The sequence below is a fragment of the Notolabrus celidotus genome, chromosome 3 (assembly GCF_009762535.1).
Source record: "Notolabrus celidotus isolate fNotCel1 chromosome 3, fNotCel1.pri, whole genome shotgun sequence".
In the NCBI taxonomy this organism is placed as follows: domain Eukaryota; kingdom Metazoa; phylum Chordata; class Actinopteri; order Labriformes; family Labridae; genus Notolabrus; species Notolabrus celidotus.
The window spans coordinates 7,980,149-8,007,817 of NC_048274.1; the positions used below are offsets into that span (position 1 = coordinate 7,980,149).

The 27,669-nt window shown below is 41.3% G+C and overlaps 1 protein-coding gene across 2 annotated transcripts in view; it reads left to right on the forward strand.

Annotated features, from left to right (window-relative positions):
* The window catches only part of rasa3 (RAS p21 protein activator 3), a 54,992-nt gene that overhangs the window by 1,161 nt on the left and 26,162 nt on the right, over positions 1-27,669 (forward strand). The window contains exons 1-3 of one of the 2 annotated variants that reach the window (XM_034679809.1): positions 7,709-8,004; positions 24,561-24,678; positions 26,751-26,854. In XM_034679809.1, coding sequence (XP_034535700.1) covers positions 7,950-8,004; positions 24,561-24,678; positions 26,751-26,854 — 277 coding nt within the window. In that variant the 5' untranslated portion in view covers positions 7,709-7,949. Of the gene's footprint in view, positions 1-7,708; positions 8,005-24,560; positions 24,679-26,750; positions 26,855-27,669 lie in introns of those variants that run through there. The other variant, XM_034679810.1, reaches the window with a different exon arrangement.

The following is a 27,669-nucleotide window of genomic DNA, read 5'->3' on the forward strand; positions in this document are numbered from 1 at the left end:
TTTTATTTTTTAAGTATTTTATATCACTTTACTTTTACCCTATCGCTGTTGTTTTCTGTCTCTGTTCTTTAGTGAAGCACTCTGGGCTGCATGCTTGAATGAATGAAAGGTGTTATATAAATAAAGATAAGTTGAGAGAGTTGAGTTGACCTGACGCGGCTTTTGTAGGATTCCCGCAAATTTGTCATTACAGAAGCAAAACTAAATTTAGGAATCCCATCTTGTCTTTCTTCATCCTATCTTATCCCAGGATAAGCCTCTCAGTTCCACCTGCTGCTGACATTTCACTGGTTGTGTAAAAGCAATAAAACAACAGCTATTTGGATTAAACTAGTTGGCTTATGTACCCAGGAGAGGGTGAACTTTAGGTAAGCTGATAGGCTACCTTAAGTCATGGCAGTGTTTTCTAAGATTTAAGGACACACGCATTGATGTATAAGGGTTCATTCATACGTAGTGGCCATTTTAATTCTGACTCATGTTCTGCAAGCTTGGAAGTATCTGCAAGAATGGCACACTAAGTCCTGGGCTCATAATGACCCAACCTTTATAAATATGAAGATATTACACTAAATATCTACTGTGTGAAACTTCAGTAATCAACATCATCATCTCTACCTTCCTGCAAGTTCACTCTCTGAATGTTGGCCACTAGATGGTGCTGTAATACTTTGTGCACTTATAAGGGCTGATCGGCCTCTCATAGCAATGTTTGGTGCTGCTGTTGCTGAAAAAAGGGACAATAACTCAGTTTTGTTACATAGTCAGGGACATAATACACCAAGAGAAAGCTGGTTTTCCATGTTAATGAATCAGAATGTCCTCACATAAGCATCACGCCTATAAAGAGGAAAAAAGACTTTTTCCAACCTCACACAATCTTTCTTTTTGCTGTTATTTCTCGTGCAGTTAAGCGGTTTGAATGGTTGCATACTCTTCCATTGAGTTACAACCCTCTTAGATTCCAAAGTTAGTAGGAATAAAAATGCAAGAAAACCTGAACCAGGATGTTTTCTCAGAGTCAACATGGTTTACATATCTCAGTTACAAACAGGAATGTGTCATTTGCTGGTTTGGGGTTTAACCTGGTGGATCTGAGCAGGCAGCTGTGTTTGGTGTATGCATTTAGCCCCTTCTGATCACAATCTGTCACAAAGTAAACTATAGAAGTAATGTTTTTACTCTTTTTCTTCATTTAAAAGAATAGTCTGCCTCTGTTAGGGTGGAGAAGGTCTGTTATATCTGCATGTGTTGCCCATTAAACGTCTCCACTTCCAGCCTGCAGCGTTAATTCTGCTGTTAGTGTTTTTAATATTCTGTTTCTGCATTTTTTGCTGAGACAATTGAGATGTGTTTCCAGAAAATTAGAGATAACAAATCTGATCAACATGGATGCTCTGCAGAAGTGATTCTCATGAGATATGTTAAGTTAAAGTTGCATTGCTGTTCCTACCACCGACCAAATCACACATCTTCCTCTGACATTTCATTCATGCTCAATCCATAGAGATTTTTCTCCCCTATAATACGAGGATTAACTCTGCACATGTCATTCACCATCTGTTCATCTCAGCACTCTGTCTCTGTCACATATTCCATACTCATACTCATACGTGCACCGTGCATTACCCTGTGCGGTCGCACCAAACACAGGCCACGTCAAGGAGGGTTAGATGTAAGCGAACAGTTATTTTTAGTGTGCCAACGCCCTGAAACACTGCACTGGTATGTAATAAAAATGACAGTGAGCATCCTTTCACTAATCTGCTTAGAATCAGCATCTGCTGTCTCTTCCTCTTTCTGTCAGCGGCCCATCATTCTCACACATTCAAACCCATGCAAACAAAAACACAGTTTGATGCCAAAATTTGATATTCTTGTTCACTTCATGTTTTTTGGCTCAAAAGAGGTCAAACCGCCAAAGTAAGAGGGGGGTTTCTCAGCTTCACTGTTCCACACACAGGCTCACTGTGGTTTACCACAGGGTGTATCCACTTCAGCTGAAGTGAAGAAAAGCTTGTGATGCACACAGCTACAAAAATCTCCTCCAACTTTAGCTTGAGATGTGACACTGCTTTGTTTGGCATGTCATGATAGTGCCACCCTGTAACTCACGTGTGCATGTAAAGTTACAGTCAGGAGGAGAGTTGTGCTTTTACCAGTTAAACCATCTTCCAATGATATTAGAGCTCCACATCACTCGCCCATCTTGCTGCATAAAACACAACAGGATGAGGCCAAATATGAAGGATGAATATTGTTCTCCTTGTGCTTTGACAAAGTGTTAATTCAAAATAAACATGTCTATGAAGATTATTTGAACAACAGGAGAAATACCATGGTTATTATCTAAGAAAATACCCATACAGCTTTTAGATGAGATAGGCAAAGGCACGCAAACCATGCAGTTAACTGCGTCACTGATAGGCATGCACATGTACCATAAATGTATAGACACAGTTATGAGTGGACAGTCTTCAAATACAAGTACAGACCATCCATTCATAAATGTAAGCATTAAAGATCAACACTTTTATAATTACATCATTATGTTTTATTATATTTGTGGATTAAACAGTAAACATTGCTTCATACATATGGTCATACATGTGGATGTCTCCTTTTAGAGGTGGAGCAAACTTTAAAAACTTGAAATATAGTTGAGATTTAATTCTGTAATAATTCATCAATGATGTTATAAGTAGCATTTTATGACTTTATATATATAAATTATTTTATTTATTGTATTTATATAATAATAATTATTAGTATTATTATATAAATACAATAAAAATAATAATAATACTTATCATTATTATTATTATTATTATTGTTTAATTTCATTTTTTATATATATACATATAAGTCTTTTTTAAACACCAAAAATACGTTTGAATATTGGACCTGTATTGTAAAGTTTGCATTTTGCTGATGAAAACAAATCTTGGAAAAAAACAAAACAATGATACAACAATTCAAAATGTGGCGGCCCTGCATTTAAATCCCCATGCAGGTTAATGCAAGACTAATTTAGCTGCAAACAATAATAAATTGTTTTGATGTCTTCATTTCAAACATATAGAAAAAATATATACAAGTAAAAAAGAAGAAATAATTAAAAAGTAGAATACTCAATTCCACCAGCAAGCACTGAAACATTTACATGTGCAAAAAGGAGCAGGAAGAAGTAAGAACTTATTCAATCCTATACACAAAAATGTTAATATTTACAATACTTATTTCAAAAGCAGACGTAGTTCTAAAAGTGGAACTAGTTTTAGCTGCTTTCCATATAGGTACAGAGTTTATGAAGAAGTTTTTTGCATATTCAAGAAAAAACTAAATAAGTTCTGCAGACTTTCACACTTAATTTCAATGAAACTGTGTGATAGGAGAATGCCTCTTTTGTGTGACTGTTAACAACAAACATCTGACATGAGTCTCCACCTGGAAGCTTCTTGTGTAAGTTCCTAGAGAGACAATCAATTTCAGGATAAACTTAAATGAACCAAAGCAAAAGAACTTGAAATTTAATATAGCCGAAACACTTGTAGTGAGTTACTTTTTGTTACTGATGATCAGATTCTGCAACCAAAGCTGTCAAATAGTTGTTGTGGAATAAAGATAAATTGGATTAGAGGTAAAAGTGCAGCAATAAGGAAAAACTCACACAAGTTTCTGTGATGTTAATTTGTATTAAACACAGTTTTTAAGACATTTTTGTGGATTATCTGACTTGATTCCTGTGTTAGCTTCATGAGGCTTTAGTTTCTCTACTTAAGGGTCTTTCAGGGCTGCAGTAGTGACGAGACACGAAGCCTAATTAGATTTAGAGCTGTTCTAAAGGAGTCATGGCTAATCCCAGCACCTTGGCAGAACTGTCCCTTCTTAAAGACAGGCTGTCCGACTGTTCCTCAGCCCCACATCTCCACAGGGCCGGGCTCAGCCAGCTGGGTTTGTAGAGTGTCCCTAGCTGGAGTCAGACTATTTTGGGGGAATTTAGTCATAGTGATGTCAGAGGTGTGGCTCAATGGGTTCAACAGTGTGGGCTGTGTACTATCCCTGCGCTTGAATTACCTGAATGGATCCTAAATCCTGTCCAGACACACCTCCCACAAGGCAAGGCTAGCACCTGGTATTCCCCTCTTTATGTTAAAGGTGCAGTGCGTAATATTTAGCAGCATTCAGCAGAACAGAATTGCTGGAAATGGGATACTATGTTTGTAAGTATGTTTAAATTAGAGTATAATGACCTGAATATAATAATCTTTGTTTTTGTTTAATAACACGAAGCAGGTCCTCTTCAACGGAGGTGGCCATCTTGCTCTGCCGTGTTTCTACAGTAGCACAGAACAGACTAACTCATTTCAGCCATACATGTTAGGTGTCAAAATGCAGCAGTTGAAGATTAAACAAAAGAATAAGAGAGTGCTTGTTGTGTGAAAAAGAATGCATATGAGTAGCTTTTGGTAATGAAATATTGACAAATGGAAGCTCATACTTGGCATCACAGGAGCTTCTTGTCCTTTAAGGCCACAGTTGCTTCAACAACGGGAAGGATGAGCAAGGGAGCGTTTCGGTCTTGAAGCTGACAGTTCGATATCGCGAAATATTCCCTTTTCCGCACACTGTACCTTTAAGTGTAAACGAAGGTCAGTGCCAACAGGGAAACAGGGGATGTTTGTTGTTTTACAGAGTATCGTGAATGAATTTCACAACATTTCTACCTCAACTCTTAAAGTTATACTCCCGTCAGCATCTTTATTTTTTCAGCCTTGTGAGATATTTTAAAGCAAGTGACTTATATTTGATCATAAAAAAAGAACACAAACATCTGCACCATTCATAAAAAGTCGTCTGTTTGTGAATGATTGCTTTCTTGAGGAAGTGACGGTTTGCATGATGAAGGTCGCCTTTTGAAATGAATATTCAAATATGTAAGATAAGCAAATGTACTTTATTGCTCAGTAATTTTGATGTGCATGGTGTATTTACAAAAGGAATTTGGACTGAAAACAACAAAGGTTAACAAAGCATTTCAATAACGGTTGTGTGTTGGTGTTCATGTTTATGCAGAAAAATATTCTTTGTCTCTTATGAACTCATCCACTTTCACACAAGTGCACATCCAGCTGCCTGAAACACACGGTTGTTGCCTCTTTGTGACATCCCAAATATGATATTTAGTTCCCTGCAGCCTGAGTGCTCAGGTCACGTAGAGTCGATACAGATCTGTGGTGCACAGAAATAACAAAGTAAAACCAGTTCTGTTGCTTTTTGCATCAGCTTTCTGTTTGATGTGGAAAACAATCTTAAGAGCCTCAATAGAGTCAGACTCGTGCTGCTACATGTGGGGCCCCTAAAGGGGGAGCAGCACTAACACTCTCTGCAGGGGACATACATGATGCATCACTAATTCTCAGTCTGGGAGGAAACAAATAAAAATCTGATCAATAGAGGAATGATAAGCTCGTTTTGCCTGCGGCTACAATTCTACTTCTTAAATCATTCAACATTATGAGCTAGGTCTTGTCAATGCAGAGTCTAGCCATCCTTGTGACGTTGTGACTCATGTATGAGGGGGGATTGATGTCCAAGAGAAGCAGGACCGAGTACAGGTATGAGGGGTGATTCGTGACCAGGACACTGTCACTGCTGTTTGGGGGTTAGGCAGGCCTCATGTTTCAGCTGACAGCATAAAGACATGTAGGTCCCTGGTTTTAAAACGAGATATTACAGGAGACACGTGGCATTTTAACTGTAACTTATATTCTTCAAACTTTATCCATCTCACAATCACGGATTGGAGCCAGCTGTTATTATCATTCCAACATCAGCAGGCACTTGTACATAGACATTAAAAGGGGCACAAACAGCTGCTGTTTTTGCTCTCCATAGAAAAACAGCTCTTTTAAATAATCACCTGTTTTCAAACAGCTTCTCCTGCATCGGATTGGGAGATATGTGATATTAGCTAGCACAATACCCTCTCTTCCATCCAGAGGTGGGCATGTTAAGTTAAAAAATTAACTCAGTCAACTGTAAATCGGTTAACAAAGACATTCCCTTCATTAACGTTAATGTCAACATGTAAAACCTGTTGGTAAGTCCACGTTCCAAGTCCAAGAATGAATCCAAATATGTCCATAAAGATCCACAGATTTGTATGCACTTGCTCAAGTTGTCTGTGATCCATGTTACCATGCAAGAGCAGAGTTTGCTTCTCTCTCATGCAAACAACCTCAGCGTGGATGCTGTCTTCTGCCACAGCTGTGTTCTTGCAGGGAAGTCAGGTACAGCAAAGATGTTGACGTTAAAGAAAAATAAATGATTCATAGTTTTCCAAATTGATCAAATGATGTGTACCCAGCTCTGCCCCTAGCCTCTTTCCTGCTGCAGCGAGCACATGCACCCACGTGCGAATATAAGCACTTTGTCAGTGTGATGATGAATTACTGGAAGGCAGTGATAGACATCAGGTATGTGACCTAATGATTTTGACTGTTATATATTATCAGGGCTTTACTCTGATATGAATATTTAGCAGTTTAAAATGTGCCTCCCAACACCTTTCGTTAACATTGAAAAAATGTAAGTGATGTATCTTTTGAGTATCGGTGAAATATAACTATGGTGAGGTTACAGTGTCCCACCCACTGAGCTTAAAAGAATGGTCCCACATCATCTTAGGAATGTCTCATTAGCCAAACAGCTAATGTAACAGTAAAAGTAGCCTAAATAAAGAAGTAAGATTGAAAACTAAGCTAGCTAACATTAGCTCTGTTTCTTTCACCCTTTTTCATTCTTTGCTAATTTAAAACATTCATTAAGGTGTGAAGTGGCAATTTGTGGCATTGTTCTTGTACATTGCCCAGGCCAGTGTGAAATAAAGAAGTGCAACACATGGACTCACTGTCAGAGGAAAAGCATCTTTGCCGACAGTATTTAACTTAGTTAGTGCAAGATGTCAGAGGGATATGTAACTTGAATTAAATTAGGAGTTGCTTAGGCAGGCTAACCCAGGACTTCCACCAGATCCGTGTCCGATCCGTCTCCGATCTGCTGCTTTCCGGCTCTGTGCTCTCTCGTCTGTCAACACCCAATGTCTGCGTTTTCAGAACACAGCACAGAGCAGGACCTACAGCGTAGCGTCCCGAGGTCCTACGGAGTTTCTCTCTATGGCAGGTGTAAAATCCAGTTTTTTAACCTCTGATAACTAACGAAAAAAAACCTTTTCAGTCAAATAATAACTACATATTACCACAGCATACAGATGTGAGAAACATTCGTAAGACGTGTATTTATTTTTTAAAGTTTGACCGCAGCCCCATTCAATTGAATGGGGGAGACAGAGCTTTTGACCTATACTGCAGCCAGCCACTAGGGAGAGCAGTTTTTGTGGCAGCCTCACTTCAAGCCGAGCGAGATGAGGTCCAATTTATATACAGTCTATGTTTCAACCATACAACCACAGTGTCCACCTGTAGTTGTGTGGTTACTGTTTATATTGTCATTAACCCACAAAGATGACACTCAGTGCACATCTACATACTCTTAACTTATGACTTTGGTTTTATACATTTTTCTTCCATTTGAATGAATAGAAACCAGAAAATCAGTTTCCTCAATGACACCACTGCTTCCTCTTTGTGGCATGGATCACCCTCCATACAAATTAGTGGGCGGTGCCTTTCGGAGCCACGCCCCCACTGGCTCCGCTCTCGCCGCTGCTGCTGCTGCGGGAATCGAAGCTGAATCTGCTCTCCTGTCCGCAAGCAGCCAGCAGCAGCAGCAGCAGTAACAGCACGGGTCGGACCGGAGTATGATCACAGTCCGGAGAGCATAGATGTGCAAAACCCCTGGATTATCCTGGAGAGGCAAGAACCGAGCACCGTGGAGGAGGACTGTTTTTATCTAGTCTTCTAAAGGGAAAGAGCCACGGGGGAAGCATGGCAGTAGAAGAGGAAGGTCTGCGGGTTTTTCAGAGCGTTAAAATAAAAATAGGTAAGGAGAAAAATCCCTACCCCCAGTCTGAGCGCCTCAATGGATGGCTCCATGTTAACGGGCCGAGCAGGCTGTGAGAGGGCTGGAGGGGGACTTAAATCCGTCTTGTTCCTGCTGTTATTGAAATTCAAATCACACGTTGTCTTCCTTTCAGGGCATGGAGTGCGAGCTGGAAATGTAGAGATTAAACATGTTAAAGGAGGGCAGAATAGATTGTGGGGAAATTGTGGGAATAGTGGCAGCTGGCATCAGAAGGCAGCTCTACAGGATCTGAACAGGCTGGCTGATTCTGAGCAGACAGAAAGGCTCCACAGCTGCACATTTCCAGATGCTTTCTCTAATCACTTCACATCAAATGAAACCTTTATTGCACCTCAGCTGCAAACACCCATTCATGTTATGTTATGTTATGTTATGTTATGACACCCCTCCTTTCTTATTCCCCTCTCACAATACCTCCCCCCTTCTTACTGCTTCATGCTTAACTGTCTAGCTATTGATTGTTAGCCCAGATTTCTATATTTAGAAATGTAGCTGGTCCCCTGTGGGTGCTCTGGGTTTGTAGCAGGCATGTGGTGCATGAATATCTTGTGAATGGAGACCATGAGGAGGCTGAGTGCGGTTCGCACTGGAGGACAGTGGTTTTGTGCAATTCAGAAAATGGCATGACTGAGGGAAGTTCATTAGAAATTAATTTTCCAGATCTGGAGGGTTGTAATTAAATCATAATAAGAGGGGATAACCACATGTATGTCATATCTGTTAAAAGACAATAACAAGGAGGGAGCTATGGAAGAAATCATAATATTTAAGACACTGTGTACCATAGAAATGTCAGGGTGTAAAGTACTGATTACTTTTTAATTAGTTGATTCAATTAAGGAAAAAACTTTGATATAATTAAACATTTTCCCTTTGAAGTAGTTTGTTTGTTCGACCAATTGGAGATTTATTGTGCTGCAAAATAAACTGAACCTGCAAATCTTTGCACTTTAAAAGCTTTAATTGGATTTTTTGGCAGCACTGCAAGATCAAATATTCAAGATTAAAACGGCTGCAAATTTATTCATTTTAGTAATACTGTGATGAGAGTTATACAGCTTATTTATAGCACTCATTTCAACCAGTGTTTCAAAGTGAGTCATAAAATGAGGCCTTCAAAATAAAAGAGGAACTAATTACTAAAAAAAAAAAACAGTGTTTAAAACACAAAGAGGACAACACAGCCTTCTTCAAAAGTGATGTAAAGGTCGTATTGATTGTATTCAGTGAATGCATTGTTCAAATGAGTTCCAGTTGAATATCCAAACACTCAGCCGTCACTTCCTCTGCCTGCTCTAAATGTTATCAGGGGTCAGTGTGGGATGTTTTCATTGACATCCGGCACCCGACTCATCCTGACTGACTCTGCTGTCTGGTTTGTTTTGACTCCAAACACGGGCCAGAAGGGATGAGCAGAGGAGAAACAAAATATTTGACTTAACAAACACACACACACACATATATATATATAAGCTGTAGGACTGTGTTTTGATGCCAGCCAGCACCAGACAAAAACACCCCTCTGGTCTCTCTTCCAGTTGAGCTGATGTAAATAGTTAAGCTGTGTGTTTTTAAGCTTCTTACCTGCCGTTAAAACGGGCTGCAGAGACCCCCAGGAAACAGCTGGAGAGTGAGAGAAACACCCCGAGGTATCACGCTCAGACCTGAAGCTCCAGAGAGAGTTGTGGTGTTGAATCACAAAGGCCTCGTCAGACTGCTGCACTTTCTGAATGAAGGATCAGTCAGCCTGCAGCGTGGAGTCTGTGAATGAAAACTTAATGACTGGGTGACACTGGTCTGTCAGAAACAAGCTCTTGTAGTGACGGCGGAGGCAAACTGCAGCGTGGTGGAAGTGTTCACAACATTTATTAAAGAAACAACAAAAGTTACAAGAAAAAGGGACATTTCTGTAAGGGAGGAGAATTATCCCTGAGAGTTAAATACATTACAATATTATCTTCTACTTAATTATGGGGTTTTTTATAAGCATTTTACAGTATTAATATTATTATTAGCATTATTTGTTAATAAAAAACGGAACAATAAATAAACATTTAAACAAAAGAAAACAGAACAAACAACAAAAAACAAGCTCTCTTTAAATACATGTAAGCTGATAATAAATATAAATAACATAAATCCCTTGTTCGCAACTCAGATGATGCTCCACTGCAACAATTATGTCATCCACCAATGTGTGCAATTTAATAGTTGATTATTTCATAGTCTTTTTTTCATGCAGAGCTTCATCAAAACTTATATTAAAGGCCCCTTTAATGCATACATTTTTTAGTTTTCTGTGTTTTTTATGATTATAAGTTGAACATCTTTTAGTTGTATGTCCTCCTGAAGTGTAGTGCAGTTAAATTAAGGTAAATGGAAGTAACTTCTTCCCTTTGTGCTTTGTTCAATTCCTCTTCTGACACAATGAGGTTACATTGTTGAGGAGATCAGTGTGAAGCTTTCTAAATGTGTCCTGACTTGTTATTTACATTGAACTGACATTAGTGAAGATGCTGTCCTCACTTCCAGGCGTGGACTCCTCAGCCTCCTGGCTCCCTGTTCCTCTGTAACATCGCACACTGACAGCAGTACAGTTCAGGCTCTGTTGTTACCTAGCAGCAGTCACACTCGCTGTCAACCCGATCCCCCACAGAGCTCATCTCCCGGTGTAACGCTTGCATCACATTGTTTTCATCAAAGTCTCGTCCTTTGGCACGAGACTGTGGCTGGCTGATGACTCAGAGATGAAAATCTGCCACATACTCGTTTCCTGGAGGAACACGTGAATTTCGGAAACCGAACAGGGCTACTGGGCCCGAGCCCGTGCTGTCTGGGGAACACAGGAAACAGGAAACTACCCCCAATTCACTTCCTGATTGGCTGGAATAGACTACAAAAAGAATTGTGTTTTTTCCTGCATGGCAACAAGCTAACACAAAGCAGATGTAGTGAGATGCAGAGTGAGGGACAGAGGTCCGGTGTCAGCGACCGTGTCCATGCCAGCGCTCACAGAGACGGGAACTCTTGGTGGCACAGCTGGAGTCAGGACCCTGCTCCAATTAACACCAAAATATGTGCATTTATGACTTACCCTGTCTCTGTCTGACAAACTCAGATGGGTTCATGACCCTGGAAAGTGCATTAAACCATGGCGGTATGGTGCACATGCACTAACCTATTAAAAAACGCTCATTACTGTAACATCTAAATTCCGATTGTGATGCAAAAACTCATTTTTTGCAACCAGACTTTTCTCAAACCTTCAGAATTTAAAAGGTACTCTGGGCTGCCTTTAACCAAGAAACAGGAAGAATTCCATAGATACCAAACTCCTGCAAAACATGCAGCGTTTAAAATAAGCAGAATTTATTTTGAAATTTATTTAGCTGGAATGCTACTTTTATTTTATTTTATTTTATTTTATTTTATTTTATTCTATATTTTTTTCCAACAGCCATTAATATCAAATTTTAGTAGACTCTTAAGATTTAGAAGATTCAAAATACATCAGACTGAATTTTGGATAGTGACACTGAATCACCATAGTAGAGTTGTGGAGCATGAAACAAAGCTAATGGCCGTAAATAAGCTACATAGACCTCTTTCTATTACACATAAGATGCTATTCCACCGCAGGAACTTTCCCCAGGAACTAGGGACCTTTTGAGGAACTATATAGGAACAAGGGTCTATTCTCCCCCCCTGCTTGGGGGGGGGGTAGTATTTTTTCAAAGATCCAGCAACTTTGGGGCCTGCAATGCCGAACGTTTCTGATTGGTAGAGTAACCGCAGTGTTTCTAGTTCACCCGCCGTCCACAACAACATCACACACACCGGGGATTCACTTGATTTTATAGCTGTTTAACAGCAGTCTTCTCTGAGCCCACCGCCGATGTGTCAGCTCCCGATGTTACGGTATTATGTGTGACCCTGTAAACTGAAGACCTTCAGCTGAACGTGTCATTGTTTGTCGAATTTACAATGATGATGTCTGCCTGCCTGTCTCCTCCTATGGCATCATCTTTGTCGTATGGCCTTCGTCTCTTTCTCACTGCCCTCTACTGGTCTAGCAGCGTAGTGCAATTACATTTTGCGGAATCTCCACGGGACTTCAGGCCTTGATGGAAATGCAGATCACAATGGGCCACATGAACCATTTAGTTCCTGGTCAAAAAGCACCTTTAGTCTTCTTGATCTAGTCTAGTCAGAGAGATAATGTTTGTGGCAGCTTTAAGGCTTTGTAAAGAAAATGTAACAGAGCTAACAAGTCTTAAAGGGGTTAAATAAAGATCATGTTGCATTAAAGGTGACATCACATACATGCGTGAAGCAGTAAAACAAAGACGCTTGTTTTTGTACACTTGCAAACACGAGGTGTGCGGTTGTTTACGCTGTGTTCTGTGATGAAGTTATTTTAAAGTGTGGTGTGTGACTGGCAGTAGATGTGCCAGCTTAGAAGAAAGTTACAGGATTAGCCTGAGAGTAGAAATGTCCTGAACATTGCACCTTCTGGCATCAGATCTCATAAGCTACTGTCCTGTACTGTACTGAGGCTTTACAGTGTTGCAGCAGCAGCGTGTTGCAACCATACTAGGGTCATTTTGAATGAAGGGATAGGGATCGTTTGAAGAGCCACAGTGGAAGAGACGGTAGCGGAAATATTGCGCAGAGGAGGTGAAGCGTTGGAGGTCGAGGATATTCAGGCAGCTGAGTCCGGGTGACTTGGGCCTGGGAGGGAAACGCTGGTTTGTAGCAACAAAGCCCCCCTCCTTCCTTTGACAGCTGGCCAATAGAGGTTCCCAAACTTCCTCCTGTCCAGACTGAATGGGAGACATGGTGTGACGGGGAGAGGGAGGGCAGGAATGTGTCTGTGTCGAGGACTCCTGCTCGTATTTTTTAAGCAAAGGATCCATTTAATTTGTTAAGAAACTCAGAAGCTGTGTGTGCGTTCAGAAGTGCCGCTCAGTGAACATACTGTATGTTGGCATTATATATGAGAGGAGTTCATTCTGTCCTGGAAGGCCAGCTTTCTTGGAAGTCTAGTTTGCTGTAAACATGTGTGTTGACTGTTGAGACCCAGAAAGTGTTTCGGTCCAGGCAGCCTCAGGCTGGTGGAATAATCCGGGTTGGGTGCAGCAGCTCCCCTAGCACTCACCAACAGAGAACACAGTACCAAGAACAGTGGGGAAGTCTCAAGGAGGGCCAGCATACAGAGTCAGGAGGGGTAAATAAAGGGCCACAGACTGCCACTCCTTCAGGATGTCCTTCAGATGCCCCCACGGGCGAAGACCGTTAACTGTGAGGAGTATGAAAACAGTCAGCAGAAACTAGGAAGAAGATTGGTTACAGATGACCATATTTAGTCATTTCCTGATGTCACACTCAGGGTGGGACGTTTGTGAATGTAAGGGTGTGCGCTATTAGCAATAAATTGTTCATTAAATGCCAATCAAACAGTTTCAGCACAACATTAGCACCGTTTTTGAGCACCCTAACCGCCTCTATGTGAACAAAGTGAATGTCTTCATAGCTTCATAAAGAAGTTGGTGATATTGGTCCACACACATCCTGATTGAATAATGTTTTGCAACAGTGGTACTCTCCCCTAGTAACACAGGCAATGTCAGCTTACCACACACTATGACATCCACCCAGCTCACTCCCCTTCCTGTGCTTGCAAAAGATAGCATATCTCCTCACCACTGTGAATGCCAAGACTGCCAGAGCTTATGCAAGTAGGGGAGAGAGCTGTCCTAAATTCACAAGTTTCTGTATTTATTTGAGTTTTTATATTCTTGAGTGTTATGATGAAGCTCAGAGGCTGTAGGGTGTGTTGTGGTTAAACTGAGTACTCTCCATTGGTTTGAAATTACTTCTCTCTCACATCCTGACTGAACCGCATTTCTGACCCTAGATTTCTAACATGAGCTGGTTTCTCCTCCACTGTGTAACTCGACTGTATACGCCCTTTTGTGTGCATGTTTGTGGTTATGTATTTGTTTTACTCAACTTTTCCATCGAGACTAACCGATGCGTTTGAACATTAGCTGCAGGCAGGCTCACTCTCAATACAGAGAGAGTTTGATGAGTAACCGAACAACGGTTTATCACACATGCTGCGGTGTGCAGGGCTGCCAGTCTTTAACTGTAAACTGTCCCTTTTATCGCTGCATGCTTTTTCTCCTCATGCTCTGTAAGGTGTTGTGGTTGTGCAGAAACTTGTGCAATAAACAGCTCAAGAATTATATTTTTAGTTATGCATTTAGAGAGATATCTTGAATGTGTCACTCAGTATCAGAGATGTAAACGTCACTCCGATTCTATGAAAGAAAGGAGCAGATTGTTTTCTATCTGACCTTTCAGCTACTTTAAGTGACATGACTTCACCCAAACTGTGTCTCATGTATCAACCATTTAGAGGATACATGCTGGGAAAGGTTTTATCCTCCATCTTTCTCTGCACAAAGCTCACGAAACTGTCTTTTGCTGCAGTTAGGAAACACTGTCATCGTCTGACGTCAGTGTATCTGACATGCAAATCGACTGCAGCTACATGTCTACTTAAAAGGGACAGACGTCAAAGCCTACATGCTTTCAAATTGTGTGGTTTGATTGTGAAAGTATCAGCCTTGCATTCAGTTCTTTATTGCATATTTAAACCTTGAGTAATGACTCACATTAGAAGTTGAATTGACTGTTATGTTCCTGAGTATTGAGAGGTATGCTAAGAACGTAAACATTAATCTGATGCTTAAACCCTCCAGACTAGATCGTACATGTGATCTAACAGTACTGCAGCAGAAACATTAGAAATATGGTCGTCACATTGCAAAGTAAACCAACAGGAATGTGTGCTTCCATGTGTGTCTTGGCCGAAGCAGCACTTTGCAGCACGTTTTATTGCAGCAGGAGTTTTTACCAGGTTAAACCTGAATTGAAACACCTGCCTTGTTGTCACTTTGTTGCTTTTATAACAGTTCTGATAGTGGACCTTGAGAACTCGGCTTGTGTCTTGCTGCAGATTTGGCTTCTCTGGACTTTCATATTTTATTAGACCTTCGGCATACTCAGATTTTGCATTAAAAATTCATATTAAAGTGTTTTCTGGGTAAAGGGTTTGCGAGTTTGGCCTGTAGTGTTCGCAGCTTTGGTTTTATCCAGTTTTGTTTGATCTGTCACTCAGTGCCTGATGTAGACTTTGGGTTTTAAGCAAACAGCACCCTCTGGTCTAAAAATATGAGTCCAATGTGGAAGTGTCATCGAGGATCCGCTTGAGCAGCAATATGGCTCCCACCAACGTTTGGCTTCAGAACAGCGCTTCATTAACAGATGGGTGATGTCACGGATGCTACGTCCATTCTTTGTACCAGGCTGTAAACATGTTTATTTCTGCTGTAAAGATCTGCTTTTTGAATGGGTGTGTATGTGGTTTCTGGTTCTTCCGGAGCCAGCCTCAAGTGGACTCTCGAGGAACTGCAGCTTCGGCATTGGCTTCAATTCTTGCGGCTGGAGTGTTGCCGCTTTGGAATCACTTAATTCGAGTCTGATGTCAAATTAGTTTGCAGAGTGTTGCTAACGTTAGCCGTGCTAACACCACGAGTCAGATGTCTGTGCTGGTTACACATCAGTCAAACCCGAAACAGCCTACATACAACTTCATCTCCACTTAGTAAATCAAAATATTGCCAAACAACGCCGTAAAACAAGATCTGCCATCTGTGCTTCTTTACATCCAGGTGATAGAGCATTGTAGCATTATGGCAGTGACCATTTAACCAGAGCTAGTGGCGGCTGGTTGCGCTAGAGCTCAGAAACAACATATGATAAAATCAAAATTCAGCCCTTAGATCGGTGTTCTAACGTTTTATTGAAGGATTAAAGCTAGTTATCTATGTGTTTGTGTTTGTGTGTGTGTGTGTGTGTGTGTGTGTGTGCGTGCGTGCATGCATGCGTGTGTTTGTGTAAGCGTATGCGTATGCGTGTTTGTGATACTGTCGAAAAGACACCTCTGACTTTGCTCCGTTTCAGTTCTTGTTTTGACTCCTTATTTGGGAGCATCAAAGGAACTGAGAACTCACTGTGGGATAATAAATTGTCATCGTGCAAGTTTCACTCCTTCTTTCCATTCTCACGGTGTCTCTCTCTCCGTCACACACACTCACACACTCCCACTCACACACAGCCACTCGGGGGTAACTGGGTTGTTCGCTGCTTTTAAACTACATCTTGGATCCAGTTGAAATTCCTTTCTCCTCATCTCATTTCCTGTTGTAGCTTTCTCCAGAGTGAGCCACTCTCCAGTTTTCTATCTGACTGACTTCTCTCTCTCTCTCTCTCTCTCTCTCTCTCTCTCTCTCTCTCTCTCTCTCTCTCTCTCTCTCTCTCTCGCACTCTCTCTCTCTCTCACTTGATTGACTACACTGCTTGTGTTTTTCTCCATAACCCCCCACTTCTTCCCTTTCCTTAAAGCCTGTTTCCCAGGCCTGGAAGTGGAGCAAACAGCCGCTGAAAGCATTCACGCCTGTGTATCCTCGAATGTGTTCATGTCAGGGGAGATTAGAATAAGGAGAGCAGCGGTGTAACTGTACGTACAAGTTTGGCCGAGTCAAACCAGTCGACAGGAGAGAAAGAGGAACAAAGCTACACATTCACTGCATCCACGAGGCCGCTTCAAACGCTCCAGCTTCCTCATTTCTTCCTCCTTCTCCTCACTTTCCTCCGCGGGGATGAGGTGGGAAATGGACCTCTTTAGGTTTCCAGCTCCTACTCTTTGGGGTGTTCCTTTCATCATTACTTCCCTGCATTTCTACAGCTAAACACCCCCATGTTTTTTCGTGCACACCACTCCAGCAATCTCACACGTGCCAAAAGTGTGTGGCTTTTCATTGCACGTTTGCTCGGATACTAGGGCAAGATATTCTCCACGGGCAGCTGCAGTGGAGCCGGATTAAAAGAACGAGCTGCTGTTGTTTTTGTTTGTTATATTCTGCTTATTTTGAGTCTCAAAGACGGTAACTGCAACCCCTCTGGAGAGAGCATGAGAGGGAAATGTTGTTCTCAAATAAAAAGGGGGAAGCGGCCAGAAAAAGAGGAAAGTGAAATTAGGTTAAGGCTAATTCTGAACAAGAAATGGAAAGCAGTTGTGTGACACAAGCACGGCATAGATGAAAGGAGGAAAAGGGGTTCAGACAAAGAGGAAAAGAGAAACCACATGGAGTGTAAAGCCAGAGAGAATGATAGGCAGGCTGAGACAGAGGATTACACACTCTGGTTTTATAATAAAGTCTTTAATCCCTGTGTGTTGAATGGACGGTTACTGGAGAGGCTAAGCCTTTCTTTCTGTTCCAGACTCACTCTCCATCAAACACGTAAACAAACACACGTAAATAAAACACGTATCTGTTCTTTAACATGCAGGTGGAGCGCTCATTGAGGTTGTTCGTATATCTCTGTGCAGCAGAACACTTTTTACCACAAAACAAACAGACAAATACAAGTGAGTTCAACAAACAAGGGAGGAAAATATCTTAAATAGCAAATAGAAAACTGAAACTGAGCTCCACCCTGACTGTTGTCGTAAACTTCCTGTAACTCTGACAAACTGTGGGCGCTGCTTATCAACTCATCCAGAGAGACAGCTGTCCAGCACTTCCTTCTCCTCCGAACAGGAAGATGTGAGATGTCGACCTGTCTGTCTGTGTCTGACTGTGATGGGTTAGTGCTGTTGAAGGGACTCTGACTATACAAAGACACATAATACCGTAGAAATGATGCAACTGGACCTTTGTCATAGTCAGACGATTTGTGCAATACAATTCTAATGTTGCAAATAAATGCAATTTAATAAGCAAGGAAATACTTTGCATAATTTAAAATCCAGATTCAGAAAAATGCAAGGCAGTCTCATTTTTATTCATACATTTTCACTAAAAAGAAGGAAGTTAATCTTATCAATCAGAACAGATGAGTCTGGATTTGTGTCATAAATATTGATTTGTGTTAATATGAAAATAAAATCTTTTAATGCTTTTATACAGAGTTTATAGAATGAATGCGGCATCAAAAAACATGATATCAGGGTGATCAAGATTTTGGATATACTGTACAAACGACTCCAAGTTGCAGAAACAGTTTGTCTTTCGCTTCTTTAGGTGATGCATTCAGGTAATGCACTACTTTGTGTTTATTTTAAGTATATCTTTAGGCTTTTATTCCTTAATTTTAAGACAGGATAGTGGATAGAGTTGAAATTTTGGGGGGAGATTTAAGGGGCTGAGCTAAGTCGTGCTCACACCAAATGGGAACGAATCACTTTATTCGTGCGAATACGAACATGAAAATATTTCATGTTTACTAGCTTAATTTGAGAGTCAAAATCACGTGTACGCAAGTGCCAGAGATGCAAATTCTCACAAAAGGGGAGGGGTTCCCTTCAAATGCCGCTCCAGTCTGTTGCCAATAAAAGTACTTTTTATAGTCATGTCACGTTCACACCAAATGCAAACAGTTGCATTATGTGTGCAAATACGAACGCAAGAAAGGTTTGATGTTTGCTCGCTTAGTTCCTGCGTCAAAATCGTGTGTACGTGAGTGCCCGAGATGCGTGTTTTCACGAGAGGCGAGGAGTTCCCTTCAAACGCCACACCACCAGTCTGTCTTCATCAAACAAGGTTGAGCTCCTCTCCATTGAATGGGGAAGCCGGTTATGCCAAAGGGGGCGGGGCTAACTTCCTATTGCAGCAGATAACTAGAATCAAGTGACAGACAAAGGTTTTCACAATTTAGCAGATAATCTCCTCACTCTCTCCTCACAGTGAGCTCCTGTTTATTCCTGATCCCATAAAAACAGGTAGAGTCACAGAGTTCAAGAAAGCTGCACAGAGATACAATCAATGTGTCCGATTTATTCCAGATGAATGAATCTCAGCAGATCAGTACATTACATCATACGTCCACAGAGGATCTGCATGCTGATCAGCTATCGTGGCAGGAATGAGTCACTGGAGTTAAGATTTTTCAACTCTCCTGAATTAATTTGCGTGTATTATTCGCATCATTCACGTTCACGTCTTTACATTGACTTAACATGAAATTCACTTGGGCAATTTTTTTTTTTTTTTTAGTCACGGTGTATTTATTGAGTTTTCCATACAGACAGACAAATACAACAAAGACTTGGGCAAATTATTTTATTTTTGTTTTGTGTGAATGCCCCGTTAGAATTAAACCCAGGCTGCCTGCCTCAGAGACTGCAGCCTCGGCACATGAGGCGTGTGATATAACCGCTTGACCAAACCGGTCCCCCATGAACTACACTGTTTACCTGTGTATGCGAGTACTGTCTTCAGGTAACTTGTTGAACAATTTGAGATATAACCCTGTCACTGCTCTTTATTTTGACCTTGTGTTCACTTGTTCATTGTTGTGCTAGCTCAGCTTCGGTGCGACTGTCCTGAAATGTGTTGAAATTTCACAGAGTTCTTGTGTCTGAATCATAGACTGTATAAATAATGGACATAGTATCCGTGACGTCACCCATCTGTTCCTGAAGTGCTGTTTTGAGGCCAGTCGTCAATGGCAGCCATATTGGAAATGTTGAACTCAACATAACTGCTGTAGAGATAGTGTGACGTAAAGAGGCGCACTTTGAGCCTCCAAGCCAACAGCTAGTGTTCTCACCTGTCAATCAAGTCAGCTGTGCCTCTCGTATTGGAAAACTCGTAATCTTAATATCTTCGAAATTGCCACAAAAATTCCCCCCTTTACAATGTGTGTCGATCTAGAAATGAGTTATCCAGACTACACTTGTTTTTTTTGTACCAGGCTGTAAGCATGTTTATTTCTGCTGTAAAGATCTGCTTTTTGAATGGGTGTGTATGTGGTTTCTGGTTCTTCCGGAGCCAGACTCAAGTGGACACTCGAGGAACTGCAGTTTTTAACACTTCTGCATTGGCTTCAATACTTGCAGTTGGAAGTTGCCGCTTGGTGTGAACATTACAGCTGAGGTTAGGGCTGCAAATTGAATCATTCTTAAACACGGCATCTTGTCCTGCATGTGTTAAAAAAAAATGTGACTTGATGGATAATCGCTTCACAGTAATGTGACTCTGTTGAGGTCTTCAAGTATTATCTGTCAGCTTACAGATTGATATGTTTGGGTTCAGGTAGAATGTGTCTGCAACATGAACTTATTTCCCAACTGTTGAAGTGTCCCATCTGCGTCAGGATCCACCTACGCAGAGAACTTTTCACCTGCGTTACCACATCGAATTAAAAAGAAACAATGAAGAGACGTTCACTGTGATGGATCACCTGCAGTTTCTTATTCATGCTTCAAGTCTCTGCAGGTTGACTTTCATGCCGTATTGGCATCAGTTGAAACTTCATGCTGCTGAAAAATGCACAAATCAATCCAAGAGAATTGAGGAGAGGTTAGACAAAATATTGTGAATCACGTGTACGCAAAAATATTCAATCTACTGTGAAAATGGTCTGAATTTTATTTTCACTGCAGCTTCTTTTGATGTTATGGACTCCACAGTGGTTCTGGTTCTGGCACAGAGATTTGTTATTTACGTTGCAAGTTGAGTCATTAGACAAACACACACAGGGCTGGGAAAGCTGTGCTAATCCTAAGGTGTTTTTTTATTACTAGGATGACCTGGATGGTGCAATCCAATCAAGGGACCTCACAGGGTCCTGAACCAGAGTGGGATAGGGTCGAGGAAGGGGGGAACGAGGGCGAGTACAGGAGTAAAATAAACGCAGGAGAGTAAATAAGAGAGGAGGATGTAATAACGGTGAGAGGTAAAGGGGATAAAGACAAAGATAAGAGAGTGTTACGTCATCAGACTCGACACATAAACACAGACAGAGCCGGAGTCTGTTACAGCAGAGCAGCGTGTGTCATCTGGCTCAGGTGTCTATTTTAACTTGTGAATGAATGTTGTTGTTGAGAATTGTTTGTGTAATCATCCACTTGCTGCGTGAATCAGCCTCCAGAGAAGCAGTCATAACAGCGAGTTGCATTACAAACCCCACAGAGGGCACTTAATCACCTCTGTTTGTCTCAAGGTGCTTTTATATTTATCCTCCGGGTGGAATAATGGACCAACGGGAGAGACTTTGCCGAGCAGATTGCAGATAAAAGCGTGTATTTTTGTGAAAACTATTAAAAGAATTAAAGACACAGACCCATGAAGAAGAGCAGAGGGAGCTTTAAAAGTGAGTCTGCCACTTTTATCTCATTAAAGCAAGAATCACTGTGTTTTTCTCTCAGAGGGAGCGGAGGCAAACTATATTAACGCCTTCCAGGAGAATCTAAAAATGTGCATGGTTATCCTTTTGTTTAAACATTAATCACTTCCTGATTTTCACTGCAGCATTCCAGGGAATCCAAGCCAGGACTAGAAATACTTTTGATTTCCAAGGATATTTTTATTATCCCTGAGGGGCAACGAGTTTAACAGCCTGCAGTACCACACAACTATCCCACGACACAATGGAAATCAGTAACAAAAAACACAAAACATCAGAACATGCAATCGCAGTAAATAAATACCATCAATATCATGTTTAGCTTTTTAAAAAGCAAACAGAAGTCTTGAGAAAATTAGTTTTCAGTCTGTTTAAAAGTGGAGGTGGAACGCAGGAGTCCAAAACACTGCAGTTCCTCTAGTGGTCACTTGAGGCTGGCTTCAAACCAAGCGGCAACCTCCGGTCTGAAACGATGAAGCCCATTGGGAAGTGTTATAAACTGCAATATATCGAGAATCCGCTTGAGGCTGGCTGTAGAAACACCGGAAACCACATAGACATGAATGGAAAAAAGATGATCTTTGCAGCATTAATAAACATGTTTACAGCCTGGTTCAAAAAATGTCTTGGCCCTACGAAGCTAATCTCTCTATCGGCACACACTGTACGGGGGGTGGATTTTTTTCTAACATGACAGTTCAGAAGATATTAAGATTACGAGTTTTTGCCCAAATAAGGACATGACTGACGTGACTCCCGGTCGAGAACACATAGCTGTTGGCTAGGATGCTCACCCTACGTCACACTCTGCCTGGTTGAGTTCTGCATTTCCAATATGGCTGCTGCCGTCAATTGGCTTCAAAACAGCTCTCAGGAACAGATGGGTGACGTCACGGATACCTCGCCATATTTTATACAGTCTATGCTTCAAACGCAAAGTAAAGCCTCTACACACACAGCAGCATTAAACATGTTAATATTCCTGTAAGAAAAGTATGGTTCAATCTGTAATTTTAACTCATCTGTTGTGATTCTACATCAAGACTGAGAGTTAGGGCTAACTAGGCGTGGCTGATTTGACTCCACCTCTTTGCTGGTTTCAGGATCAGCTGAAAGTTTGTAGGAGTCAGCGTTTCCAATATGGTGACCGCTGTCTTTGGGCTGTGTTATGCCTCCTCAGAACGTGTCCGATAAGTAAAGGATAATGTATGGTTAGCAGGTTGTTATGAGAAAAAGAACCCTGAGGGGATTGATTGGTTAAAAGATTATTTTATTGATTTAAAGAGATTTATGTACACACATGTTTTAAAATATAGTCCCAGGGATTCGACTGCAGTTAGCTTGCCATGGTGATGGATTCTTATCTGCCTGTTGCGGTTGATTTAACATGAAACTGTCCTCATTCAACTCTCCTTCTCTGAGCCCTGTGGTTTAAAAATAAACGAGGCAAATGTCACAACTTTGAATCCTGCTGCTATCGTCCCCACCGCTCATGGTTTCAGTTTTTTTGTAGAGGCTGGTAACGTAAAGTTTCTCTCACCTGCCCTGGATCCAACATCCAACCGATCATAATCATGTGTCCGATTTTAAACACTTGGTATGTGATGAGCTGGGACACAATTGAGTTAGAAATGAGTATTAGGAACAAAATCTTGCACAGAACTTTTATAAAATCCATATTACAGATTATTAATCCTACATGTTGTATCTCTAGTGTCCATGTGCATTTTGACTACAAGCCTGATCATTTTCACCCAGTGAGAATCTTGAAGTGACTATGTTAGAGGTAAGAGCTGTGACAGACTTTGGCTTCTGTTTCAGTCCAGATCAATTCATTAGGTCTGGACTTTACAGAAGAAGAAGAGGTGTCCTCTCAGTGCAGGCCTGACGTCTACAGAGCAAACCTGCCTGTATGTAAATAAATCACAGGTTTTATCCAAACAGTGTAATTGCATGTTAGTGAGAACTTCATGACTAATGCTTACTCACCTCCTCTCAGTGATTCCACATTGTGCATTTTCATTTTTGCAACACTTTCCTCATACATCCCTCTCAGGCTGAGACTTCTGAGGAAACAGGAAACAGTTTCAGGGCTGTTTACATGAGCTGAGGAGGATTATTGATCGAAAAAAATATGTACCTTCATTAATCAGAAAAAAACCCTCCCTAATAGGACAGTAGATGTTTCTCTGCTCTCCTCTTCCTCTCACCGTGGTTGTTAACACTGCAGTGTGTATAAAAAGCATTGTGCACTGCTGCAAAGGAGCTGAAGGTTTCTTCTGCAGGGTGTATTTAAGCCCGTTCTTTGTGCTGCAGCAGAAGCTTTTGTTCTTTTAAGAGGCTGTGGAAATGATGATCGGCTGTTTTTGAAAGTTATTTTTAGGCATTCGAGGGGCAACAAAAACCTACACCTCCCAGCAGATGTTTACAGCATCTCTGGATTTTACAGCAGAAGCACTGAGATGCACACAGGAGGTCTTATCATATCAAGTCAGGTTTGTTTTTTTTGTCACACACCAAAATTCTTGTCACCTAGCCACAGACTCACACTGTCACTGTGCAGAAGTCTTTAAAGCCAGAAATAACCCAGTGAGATTTGCTGCTCCTCAGCTTGTCGGCTGAACAGGAGCATCAGATTCCCCCATGCAGATAATGGAGCGTTGTTGAAGGAAACAATGACCGTGTTGGACGAACACACGTGTAACTACAGACCGCCGAGTCCTCAGGGTCCTTGGGGTGAAGAGAGAGACACAATAAGAACAGAGAGCTGACTAACATGGATGTATTGCTCCTGAGGGAGGACTGCTGTACCACCTGTGTTTGTGTGTGTGTTCATGTGTGTGTATGTGTGTGTACATCTCGGTGGGTGGTTGGACCACATTCCTGTGAAAGGGAGTGCTATCTGTCACACATGTTTGATGAACAGATTGAGCTTCAGCAGGATTCAGGAAATGTCCCACGCAGATTTTTTCATTCACAGATTTGACACACACACACAAACACACACACGCACACACACACACACACACACACACACACAGAAAACCGTTCACATTTATCCGTGCTGTCAGGTCACTCAGGGTGAAATGAGGTGTGAACTTACATAATGCCTTTTTCATTGAAAGTTTGCGTGCACCGAGTGTTGGTAAATAAGTAATCTCTTATTGCCGTTTGGGTGAATAAACACATTGTTTTTGCTTGTAACAGTGTTCCTGAGCAATAACCACTCACTCTCTCTCTCTCTCTTTTTGCAGGAGAAGCAAAAAACATCCCTCCTTACCCGGGGCCGAACAGGATGAGGGACTGCTACTGCACCGTCAACCTCGACCAAGAAGAAGTCTTCAGGACCAAGATCATTGAGAAGTCACTTTGGTACGTTCAAGGCCCTCACACTTGATTTTATGTGCCACCAAGAAAGTCAAAATCACATGACTCTTCTTCTTATGTCAAACTTCAAGGCTCAAACTGCATCAAAACCTTATCTTGTTTTTTTCTATGCAGCGTCTTAGATGAGAAGATTTCAGATGGAGTTCAGCGGGTTCGGGCTGATGTTATAGTTAAGACTGCTTTTTGTTTTGTCTCTCTTCAATGTGCTATTTTTGTAGCACCTGAGTTCCAAACTTCAGAGAAAAATTGCAAGAAATTCATAGCAAATAACATACCTTAGGTGCTGTGTCCACTGACGCCATTTTATTTTTGCGCCTATCAGTGTTTCCAGCATCTGCTGATTTTGGTCTCAGCCTTCTCAGTTAAAAACATGGACTGCATAAAATGTGGACGTAATCTCCGTGACGTCACCCATCTGTTCCTGAAGCTCTGTTTTGAAGCTGATAGTCAGTGGGTGCCATATTGGAAATACTGACTCAACCTCACTTTGTCCGAGCTAGTGTGAAGTAAAGAGGCGGGCCTTTAGCCTTTTCGCTAACAGCTACAGGGTCCCCACCTGTCAGTCAAGTCAGCCACGCCCTTATTTGGGCAAAACTCATAAGTCTGATATGGGTTATAAAAAATTATCCACCCCCCGTACAGTGTGTGCTGATAGAGAAATAAGCTACCCAGACCTAAACCGTTCTTTTGAACCAGGCTGTAAACATGTTTATTTCTGCTGTGATGAGTGTCTCCTTTCAATTGGTGTGTATGTGGTTTCCGTTGTTTCTGCAGCCAGCCTCAAGTGGACACTCAAGGCACTGCAGTTTTTAAAACTTCCTTATGGGTTCCATATTTTAAGACTGGAAAGTTAAACTTTTGGAACACCGCTGCGTCATCAATGTCACTTCTTGATCGCTGACCAATCAAAATCAAGAAGGGGCGGGACTTCTGGAATTAACTTTGTCAACAAGAATAGCTGAGGTCCCACACTGGTTTTTTCGGGGTACAATTTCCGAGTCTAGAGCTGCTGCTGATGCTATGACACGATTTCTATCAATATTTTTTACAGTTTCTTGTTGAAATGCAGTTGAATGAAAGCAAGTATGAATCATACAGAGCATTTTAAATCAGACCTAACAAGCGGAAGTGCTGCGAGACTACTTTCATACTCATTAAAAACTAAAGGTGCTCAAATAGATTGTGATTCTTGCTAATCTGATTTAACCAGGCCGCAAGATTTTGTCGAAGTATTCTGGCTTTTCTAACAAGTAAACAAGGAAAGGTGTCATTCAGTGATGGGTCCTGTATTTATAGGAGCTTTAATAGATGCCTCTCTGCCTGCTTGTCCACCCCTCTATCCGTCTGGGTTGGTGTGTGTGTGTGTGTGTGTGTGTGTGTGTGTGCGCACTGAGTAAGTCAGTAATTGTTAGCAGCTGCCCTGAGGGGGCTCTGTTCACGAGATCCTCATTCAGCTGATTTCTATGGTTGTCGTTTAGGTAATGCAGAGTGAGGCTGTTGATGCACCTTCCACAGAATAACTACAAACAGGCTTTTTGTTGTAAAGTGACACATGACTCATGGCAGCATGTAAATACATGTGGCCTCCAGTCAAGTGGTTAATCAACAAAATCAAACCCGTTGGACCGAAAAATGTGAAGCTTTAGTTTCCTCTTATGATACAGCTGCATGTGATGTTAGCAGACTTCCTCTCTCTCTTACGTGTCATTTGAGGTCTCATTAATAAAATTGTTTTTGGAATTTATAGTAAAGGTGTAGGAGACGCCAAAAACGTCTACGAAAAATAATTCTGATTTATAGAACTGGTCATATTTGACCCTTTACACATCCACAAATCTCTCAGAAAGCTGCAGCTTGTTCAAAACGCTGCCGCTAACACATAAGAAGAAAACAGATCTCATAACTTCACTTCTTCTACTTTTACGAATGCTTCCTTTTACATGTTCTTCATGTGTCCTTCACACACGCACACTTCCCACAAGATTCTGTCCCTCTGCTCCATCAGATGAGAAGAGTCTCTAATCCCAGTGTTCCCTGTTGTCTCCTCTCTCCTTTAGTCCGTTCTATGGGGAGGATTTCTACTGTGAGATCCCACGCAGCTTCAGACACCTCTCCTTCTATATCTTCGACAGGGACGTCTTCAGAAGGGACTCCAGCATCGGTGAGTTAACATGAAACTGTCCTCATTCAGTTCTCCTTCTTCTCTGAGCTCTGCGGTTCACACACCTTAAAATATACAAAAATGTCAAACCTTTGAACCCTGCTGCTATCATCACCACCGCTCATGGTTTAAATGTCTTTGTAGAGAGCGCTAACCTAAAGTTTCTCTCACCTGCTCCTCTCGTTGATAATATTTTTGGACAGGATCCAAGATGAAGATGTGTGATCAGTTCGCCTCTGGTGTTGCTCATGTTAGTGAAAGTTAATAACCGTCATTGAGGGGTTTTGACCAATCAGAATCAAGCATCTTACACAGGCGGAAGACCAGGAAGAGAGTCGGATAATAAGAGTAGTTTTATTTAGGCAACATATTTAACTTATTTTCAAGTCTTGCAGTCTGCTTTGACAAATATGTTTTCATTTTTTAGCAAAAGAAATCTGCAGAACATGTTAGCAAATGCTAATATATTTTAGCTAGCAAGTAAGCTAGCTTACTTATTCTAACAAGTTTCATTTGTGTTCTTCTGTTTCCTGGCAACATCAAGTGATAACAAGACCACACAAATTAGTTTTTACGGTAGTTTGTTGACAATTTAGCAAGTTAGCTTTAATAGGTTAGCTAGTGCAGTGATTCTCAAATGGGGGTACGCTTACCCCTAGGGGTACGTTGGAGTACTGCAAGGGGTACGTGACGAATGTGAAAAAAAAAGAAAAAAAAGTTACATCACAATAAATAAAAAAAAATCTGATTAAGGTCAACTTTATCAACAGCATTTAATTTTTATTTCAATGCAACATCAAATTGGGCACTATTTC